The sequence below is a fragment of the Anolis sagrei genome, chromosome 6 (assembly GCF_037176765.1).
Source record: "Anolis sagrei isolate rAnoSag1 chromosome 6, rAnoSag1.mat, whole genome shotgun sequence".
Classification (NCBI taxonomy): Eukaryota; Metazoa; Chordata; class Lepidosauria; order Squamata; family Dactyloidae; genus Anolis; species Anolis sagrei.
The window spans coordinates 61,230,067-61,239,751 of NC_090026.1; the positions used below are offsets into that span (position 1 = coordinate 61,230,067).

At 42.9% G+C, this 9,685-nt stretch overlaps 1 protein-coding gene across 2 annotated transcripts in view; it reads left to right on the forward strand.

Annotated features, from left to right (window-relative positions):
- NR4A3 (nuclear receptor subfamily 4 group A member 3) overlaps positions 1 to 9,685 on the forward strand; it is a 74,990-nt gene that overhangs the window by 15,580 nt on the left and 49,725 nt on the right. For both annotated transcript variants that reach the window (XM_060781488.2, XM_060781489.2), the window contains one exon: positions 2,689 to 3,611. In XM_060781488.2, the coding sequence (XP_060637471.2) occupies positions 2,691 to 3,611 (921 nt within the window). In that variant the 5' untranslated portion in view covers positions 2,689 to 2,690. The remainder of the gene's footprint in view (positions 1 to 2,688; positions 3,612 to 9,685) is intronic.

Sequence of the window (9,685 nt, forward strand, 5' to 3'; positions counted from 1 at the left end):
GAAGACCTTGGCAGTTCTCCCGGTTCCCTGGCCATAGTTTGGGAAGATTTCTAGGATATCAAGTACGGTTAGTGGATTGCTAACAGGTTCCAGTATTTCACAGTGAGGCTTTTGGTTTTGCTTTGTCCATTTAAATTCATGTTTGCTGATTTTGCTGTGGCTTTTGACTTGCATTTTTCCTTTATTTTGTAACCATTTTTCTTCAATAAAAAAGGATTGTTTTTCACAGCCAAGTGTGGTGGATAGTTATCTTAGGGCCTCGTTCTCTGCTCTGGATTGCAACATTATGTTCACTTTGTAACAATGAAAATACATCCTGCATATCAGATATTTACATTACGATTCATAAAAATAGTAAAATAACAGTTGTGAAGTAGCAACGAAAATAATTTTAGGGTTGGGGGTCACCACAACATGAGGAACTGTATTAAGGAGTCGCGACATTAGGAAGGTTGAGAACCACTGGTGTATATGAAGAGGGGCCACCTAATGATGTGCAGCTAAAGTGCTGAAAAATAGAGTGCATCTACACTACAGAATTAATGCAGTTCGACACCAGTTTGACTGGGTTGTTGTAGGTTTTTTCGGGCTGTATGGCCATGGTCTAGAGCAGGGGTCCCCAAACCTTTTAAACAGAGGGCCAGGTCACAGTCCCTCAAACTGTTGGAGGGCCGGATTATAATTTGAAAAAAACATGAATGAATTCCTATACACAGAGCACATATCTTATTTGTAGTGCAAAAAACACTTAAAAAATACAATAATTAAAATGAACAATTTTAAGAAATATAAACTTAGTATTTCAATGGGAAGTCTGGGTCTGCATTTGGCTGACGAGATAAGGTTGTTGTTGTTGCTGCTGTGTGCTTTCAAGTCGTTTCAGACTTAGGTTGACCCTGAGCGAGAGCTGGGTAAATGACCTGCGAGGGCCGTATCCGGCCCTCGGGCCTTAGTTTGAGGACCCCTGTTCTAGAGGCATTCTCTCCTGACGTTTCGCCTGCACTTTGGCAAGCATCCTCAGAGGTAGTGACTACCTCACTACCTCTGAGGATGCTTGCCAAAGTGCAGGCGAAATGTCAGGAGAGAATGCCTCTAGACCATGGCCATACAGCCCGAAAAAACCTACAGCAACCCAGTGATTCTGGCCATGAAAGCCTTCGACAACCAGTTTGACTGTCATGGCATAATGCTATGGAATCCGGGGATTTAAAATTTTATAAGATGTTTCACCTTTTCTGCCAAAAGATCAAACTGCAGCTCCAGGATTTCATAACACTGAGTTAAAGTGCAGGCCCGTAGCCAGGATTTCGGGGTTTTTTTGGTGGGGGGGGGGGGGGGGGGCTGAATTTTTTTTCAGGGGGAGTTTCAGGGGGGCTGAGTTTCGGGGGGGGGGCTGAGTCTGAGTGAAAGAGGGTCTAGCCTAGCAAACCTTTTGTATCATTACCCCAATACCCCCATGCATATGGGATATATTGAGTATGGTGATCAGATCATGATATGAATAAACATAACAGTTTAAATAATGCACCAATAAGGCCTTTTCGCGAACCACCCAGAAAATTTCAGGGGTGGCTGAAGCCCCCCGAGCGCCCCCCCCCCCCCCGGCTACATGCCTGTTAAAGTGGTTTTTCATTTTAAATATTGTATTTCTTCCTGTTTTGATTTTGTTTGCTTTTTTACTACAAAATAAGATAAATTCAGTATGCATAGGAATTTGAGCACAGTTTAAAAAAATATATATAGTCCGACCCACCAATGGTCTGAAGAACAGTGAACTGGCCTCCTGTTTAAAACGTTTGAGGACCCCTGCTCTAGATGAATGGCCAGAATGAGATGCACACCTCTACATGTGGTTAGTACGCTCTTTGCTCCATAGAAATGTTTTCTCCCAAGTGAGAAAGGTATCACCTGTTTTTGTGAACTTCCTTAGCCGATCCCTCGCTTTCCGAGGATGATTGTCTTCCAATATTCTTGTGGGTCCATATGTGGCTGTGGAGCCCTATTCTTGCTCTGCATCTTCTTCCGCAGTGAGGGCATTGGTTTCCAGGTGGAAGGCAGTCTCGGCCGGGGTTGGCTTGACGCGCCTTCCTCTTGGCACGTTTCTCTTTTTCACCCTCCACTCGTGCCTCCTCAAATTCTGCAGCACTGCTGGTCACAGCTGACCTCCAGCTGGAGCAGTCAAGGGCTAGGGCTTCCCAGTTATCACTGTCTATGCCAGAGTTTTTAAGGTTGGCTTTGAGCCCATCTTTAAATCTCTTTTCCTGTCCTCCAACATTCCGTTTTCCGTTCTTGAGTTCGGAGTAGAGCAACTGCTTTGGGAGACAGTGGTCGGGCATCCGGACAACATGGCCGGTCCAGTGGAGTTGGTGGCGGAGGACCATCGCTTCAATGCTGGTGGTCTTTGCTTCTTCCAGCACGCTGACGTTTGTCCGCTTGTCTTCCCAAGAGATTTGCAGGATTTTCCGGAGGCAGCGCTGATGGAATCATTCCAGGAGTTGCATGTGACGTCTGTAGACAGTCCACGTCTCACAGGCATAGAGCAGGGTTGGGAGGACAATAGCTTTATAAACAAGCACCTTGGTATCCCTACGGAACTGTGAACTACAGAAGGAGGGTATAAGGAAAATGTGTTGACGAGCACGCTGTCAATGTTGTTATTGCTAACTGACCTTACTTTTGCCCTTCCAGATATGCCCTGCGTGCAAGCCCAGTACAGCCCCTCGCCTCCTGGCTCAACATATGCATCTCAGAGCTTTGCTTATGGCTCAGAGTACAGCCCTGAGATCATGAACCCTGACTACAGCAAGCTGACAATGGAACTGAGCAGTGCTGAGATCAGTGCTACTGCTACCACCTCTCTACCCAGCTTCAGTACTTTTATGGAGGGCTATGCTGGGGGCTATGAGCTCAAGCCCTCCTGCCTATACCAAATGCAGTCTGCCTCTTCTTCCTCCTCCTCACCATCCTCTTCTGCAAGCCAGAGGCCTCTCATTAAGATGGAAGATAATCGGATGCACAGTTACCACTCTTCACTGCCTCCTTCCATGGAAGAAGGCGTGGCAAACGCCCCCATGTATTTCAAGCAGTCGCCACCTTCCACACCTACCACTCCTGGTTTTCCTCCCCACCAGGCCCCCTGGGATGAACCGCCACCCCCACACCCTCTTCCACCGGCACAGACCTGCATGGCCCCTAGCCATTTGATGGACACTGCCCCTATGAAAACAATGTCTAGCCGTTTCCCACTCTTCCATTTCAAGCATTCACCACCCCACACGCCCACTGCCAGCACCCACATGTGCTATGATGCCACTGCCTTGAATCTACCCATTGGATCGGAGAGGCCAACTGCGAGCCAAGCAGCTATGGAAAATCATCCATATGGGCTCCCATTGTCCAAGCGAGCGGCCACCTTAGCCTTCTCACCGTTGGGACTCAATGCAGCCACATCCGGTCTGCTGGGTGAGAGCAGTGGTAGCAGCAGTGGCCTCCCTTCGCCCCACAGCCGAAGTTCTTCATCAGGAGAGGGCACATGTGCAGTATGTGGGGACAATGCTGCCTGCCAGCACTATGGGGTGCGAACATGTGAAGGCTGCAAAGGCTTCTTCAAGGTAAGAACTGCTACAAACTCACTAATCCCAGTACCATCCCATTGGTTTCTCTGTCTTTCTGAATAACATGGTTAACAGCACAACAGTTTAACACAGAGGTCCTCAAACATTTTAAATAGAGGGCCAGGTCACAGTCCCTCAAACTGTTGGAGGGCCGGATTATAATTTGAAGAAAAAAAACATGAATGAATTCCTATGCACACTGCACATATTTTATTTGTAGTTCAAAAAACACTTTAAAACAATACAATAATTAAAATGAAGAACAATTTTAACAAATATAAACTTATTAGTATTTCAATGGAAAGTGTGGGCCTGCTTTTGGCTGATAAGATAGGATTGTTGTTGTTGTTGTGTGCTTTTAAGTCATTTTAGACCTAGGTTGACACTGAGCGAGGACCAGGTAAATGATCTTTTAGGGCCGTATCCGGCCCCCGGGCCATAGTTTGAGGATCTTGGTTTAATAGTTTACTCATAAGTATGTTTCTCTGTTTGATGGGATTTATTGATTAGCAAGTAAATACAAGCAGTCGCCAAGTTACAGACATCTGAGTTATGTTGGACTCCTAGTTACAAACAGGGGTAAGACAACAGGAAATGAGAGGAAATCCACCCCTAGGAAGGGAAAGTCACTCCCATGAGGAATAGGTGTCTCTACTGAATCTTTGTTTCCATGGCAAGCCAAAATTTTCAAAATCCAATTGTCATAGAGACAGAAAATGAGATGAAATCTTCTGAAGAGGGGCACAGACATCAAAACAAACTTTGCAAGTGTATTAACCTTTCCCTGTGCAATCCAAAACACATGTGTGCAGGCACACACACATATATGGCTCAAGTTGCACTTTTAAAATGCATCTTTTCTGACATATATTCAAATCTAGCTTAAGAACAAACTTATAGAATCTGGCTTGACGTACCTTTGTGGGTCTCCAAATAATTGGTCTCCTAGGTAGGTGTGTACATATTTAGGCTGTAGGGTTCAGAGAAACCAATGGGAGGACATTTTCTCCTTTCAGTGGGATTTAGTTGTAACTAAAGTAAACTGTTTGAATTACAATGTGTCTATCCACAAGGATTGTGGTATGTTGCACAGCCCAAGTGATAATATAGCTCTGTGATTAACCAACTTTCTTTCAAGTGTTGGAATAACTTGAATGCTTGTTAGAGTAGTGTCACCTGTCTTTGTGATGGTCAAATTGGTTCTTATCTTCACTGTTCACGCATCTTTCTAGAGAATTGTCATTACACAGCACTGTTGAGAATTAGCAATCAAGATCCTATCTGATATTGAAAGCTAAGTAGAATCAGTCCTAGTTAACATTTGGATTATTATTATGTATTATTTTCGTGTCAAGAGCAACTTGAGAAACTGCAAGTGACTTCTGGTGTGAGAGAATTGCCCGTCTGCAAGGACGTTGCCCGGGGGAGGCCCGGATGATTTGATGTTTTTATCATCCTTGTGGGAGGCTTCTCTCATGTCCTCGCATGAGGAGCTGGAGCTGATAGAGGGAGCTCATCCGCCTATCCCCAGATTCGAACCTGTGACCTGTCGGTCTTCAGTCCTGCCGGCACAGGGGTTTAACCCACTGCACCACCGGGGGTATCTATGGATAGGGCATCTATGAATACCAAGTGCTGTAGGCTATATTTCAGAGGAAGGAACTGGCCAAACCTTATCTGAATATTCGTTACCTAAGAAAACCCAATGACGTTCATGCAGTGGTTCCCAATCTTTTTTTGACCAGGGACCACTTGACCAGGGACCACTCTGACCAGGGTGTACTTTCCAACATTAGTACCAAAAAGGTTACGAATCTGTTTAGATTCGGTTTGGTTATTTGGGGTGCTGATTCAGAAAATTGAATGGGATAGACCACATCAGCTCTAGTTTCTGATACAGAACACATGCCATCCAGTGGTCACCATCAGCTCACCCACAGAAAAGCATATTTAATAAGCCTCGGCACTATAATAGTAATACTTTACTATTATAAAGTAAAGGGGACTCAGGGCAGCTTACATGAGGCCAAGCCCAACAGTAAAAACATCAGTACAAACAACACAGCAGCAAAATAAAATACAGTACAAAGCATTATAAATAACATACAAGCAATAAAATAGAAAATTTAAAGTACGAGAATCCAACACAGTGGGCAGGGCCAAATGTAATAAATTTTAACAAAATTAAAATTTAAAACACTGGGTGTGAACAGCAGTAGAGTATGTCTAAACGGGGGTTTTGAGGGTAATGTAGATAATTACTCCAATGGGTAGATAAAGTGCTTCAGAGGACATTTTGCAGAAAATTGGTCAGATCAGGGTATTGTTTCCTTTATTCAGGGAAGGCACATCGGCACTGCCAAGTTTTCAAACTCTTCCTAAAGACTGCCTATGTGGGGGCTTGCCTGAAGTCCTTGTGGAGTGAGTTCCAAAGTTGGGGGGGGGGGCACTATAGAGAAGGCCCTCTCCCTCGTCCCCACCAGTCGCGCCTGCGAAGGGAGCTGGAGCAAAAGTAAGGCCTTTCCGGACGATCGAAGAGATCGCGTGGGTTCATAAATAGAAATGCAGTCACTCAGGTAGGCGGTTTTGCATGACCAGTTGCTTTCGTTGCAACTGTGTAGTAAAGGTGAGGCCATGGACCATATTTTAGTTCTTGCAGACCACTTTTGGTCCACGGACCACAGGTTGGGAACCATTGCCTTCATGGGTCATCGTAAGTCAACCGGCTACTTAAAAGCACATACACACAATAAGAGGTCCTTGTCCCAAGACTTTTACCAGGCATGGAAATTGTGTGAATCATTGATGCCTTCAAATTTCAACTTCTGGTAGTCCTCAGTATTGGCTATGCTAGGTAAGGCTGCTGGGAGTTGTAGTTCAACAACATCTGGAGACTTACACAGTTTCCATCTAAAGGTTGATAAGTGTAATCGATAGGCGAGAATGGCAATAGATGAATGTGGAAGAATTTGTAATCCCAACTTCAGCCCAAAATGAGAAATGGTTTCTTCCCCAAACTTTTTACTTGTGAAATCATAGAATCATAGAATCAAAGAGTTGGAAGAAACCTCATGGGCCATCCAGTCCAACCCCCTGCCAAGAAGCAGGAATATTGCATTCAAATCACCCCTGACAGATGGCCATCCAGCCTCTGTTTAAAAGCTTCCAAAGAAGGAGCCTCCACCACACTCCGGGGCAGAGTTCCACTGCTGAACAACTCTCACAGTCAGGAAGTTCTTCCTTGTGTTCAGATGGAATCTCCTCTCTTGTAGTTTGAAGCCATTGTTCCGCGTCCTAGTCTCCAAGGAAGCAGAAAACAAGATTGCTCCCTCCTCCCTGTGACTTCCTCTCACATATTTATACATGGCTATCTCCTTTCAGCCTTCTCTTCTTCAGGCTAAACATGCCCAGCTCCTTAAGCCGCTCCTCATAGGGCTTGTTCTCCAGACCTTTGATCATTTTAGTCGCCCTCCTCTGGACACATTCCAGCTAGTCAATATCTCTCTTGAATTGTGGTGCCCAGAATTGCACACAATATTCCAGGTGTGATCTAACCAAAGCGGAATAGAGGGGTAGCATTACTTCCCTAGATCTAGACACTATGCTCCTATTGATGCAGGCCAAAATCCCATTGGTTTTTTTGCCACCACATCACATTGTTGGCTCATGTTTAACTTGTTGTCCACGAGGACTCCAAGATCCAAAATATATATGCTGGCTTCATTCTATTCCCATTTAGTGTACTTAGTTTGGAACATTTGTATCCTGTCCTTATTCCGAGGAACTCAGGGCATTAGATGGGATTCTCATCTTCTTTCATTGTAGTATTGGATCACATTGCAGCACAGATTAAAGAGGTTACAGCACATTTTAAAAGTTGCAGGAAAGCCCTTTAATGAACGTCAGCATATCCCAAGGTGTGGGCAAAATGTCAGGAGAGAATGCTTCTGGAACATGGCTATACAGCTCAGAAAACTCACAGCAACCCAGTATCCCAAGATATCCTAGATCACAAAATTGACTCCAGAAAATATGAAGTGCATTGTATTTATTATTTATTTTATTTATTATATACAGTATTTGTATACTGCTTTTCTCGCCCCGAGGGGGACTCATTGTAGCCTTCCACCCTTGCTAAAGCGCCTTATAGAATTCAGATTGCAGGGGTGAAGAGCTGTTGAAAATTGCCCCAAGGGCATGGCTGGCTAGCAGGGAACTAATTGATACCCTGGGAAGGGAATTGATAACTTCCACTAACTGTCACTTTCCTTGATTTTTTTTCTCACTGCCTATACAACATGAGTGCTCATCCCTCCCCGGAATTGGGGAGAAGACCCAAATAGTAGTTTGAGACCACGTTCTGTGGGTAATGTAATAATATTCCTGGCCTCAAACCAGTTCCATAGAAGCCAATCTAATCATCTGCACAGCAAAACCAGTTCCTTCTAAACCAGTTCCAAACCAACCTAAGAGTCACAGAGAAGCAAGCCTGCATTGATATTCATGCACTGAAATATTATTGTTTGCGCTTTACAAAAAGAAACAAAACCTTTAAGAAACCACTCAGACTTTTGGGTATATGGATAAACATTAGGCCTGGGTAACAAGAGAAAAATTTGTTTCTAAAATCGATTCGTTTTTGGGGGGATTTGCGTTTCGTTATTTAAAATAATTACAAAATTTTCCTTTAAAAAAGTTCGATATTTACGAAATTTCGTAAATGTGAAAAAAAATTACAAAACAATAAAGAATCGATTTCCGAAACAATAACGAATTGATTCGTTAATGGCGGATGCGACCGCGCAATACGCTAAAAAACCTCCAAATGGGACAGGGGGAACTTCTGAAGCTTAATTAAACCAAAAACAACTATAAAAACCCTTAGAAAACCAAAAACAACTATAAAACTTGCCCCAGACATGCGGAAATAATAACGAAACGGCCTCAAAACGATAACGAAACGAATACAATAACGAAATACAAAACATTTACGAAACGATTTAAAAATTCGTTTTTTAAAAAAAATGCTCCAGACTGGTTCGTTATCGTTTTGTAATTGAAAAATTAACGAATTTTTTAACGAATTACGAATTAACAAAACGAAACCGCCCAGCCCTAATAAACATACGGGCGTCTTAATAGATCTATTGTAATGATTGCTAATATATTGTCAGTGAAATACCCAGATCTCTTGAGATGTGCTATATCAGGGGTCCTCAAACTATGGCCCGGGGGTCGGATGCGGCCCTCCAATGTCATTTACCCGGCCCTCGCTCAGGGTCAACCTAAGTCTGAAACGACTTGAAAGCACACAACATCAACAACCCTATCTCATCAGCCCACACTTCCCATTGAAATACTAATAATTTTATATTTGTTGAAATTGTTCTTCATTTTAATTATTGTATTGTTTTTAAGTGTTTTTTGCACTACAAATAAGATATGTGAAGGGTGCATAGGAATTCATTCATGTTTATTTCAAATTATAATCCGGCCCTCCAACAGTTTGAGGGTCTGTGACCTGGCCCTCTGTTTAAAAAGTTTGAGGACCCCTGTGCTATATATATAGTGAGAAATGTACACGTCATTTTAATTGTTCTTATATGCCATGTTCACAAGTTTCTTGGTTGTTTAGTTAGGACAATTGTATACTGAATATTAGAGGAAAGGTGGCTTTTATTAGACTAGAAATGGGGGCAGGGGAATTCAATTTACACTTCCCAAATCTGTATCAAGTAATCAATCAGTATTTACACATCTTCAGATTTTATGATACAGTTTTGCACTGAAAAAAAAATGCATACCAAAATATATGTGCTATAAGTATCTTGCAAAAATTGTAAATAATAGGGAATATAGCATTGTACATTTCGATATTAATTAAATTGCCTTCAGAAATGAATATAGCCGGCAAAACAGAAATATTAAATTAGAACTGCCTAGGAAAGTTTTTGTAAAAATTAGAAAAAATGCAAACAGATTGGAAACGGAACAGAACAGAACAAACTAGAAAAATTAGAAACGGAGATAAAGCAAAACTGAGAGAAGCGTCCATCTGTGTAATAGACTGC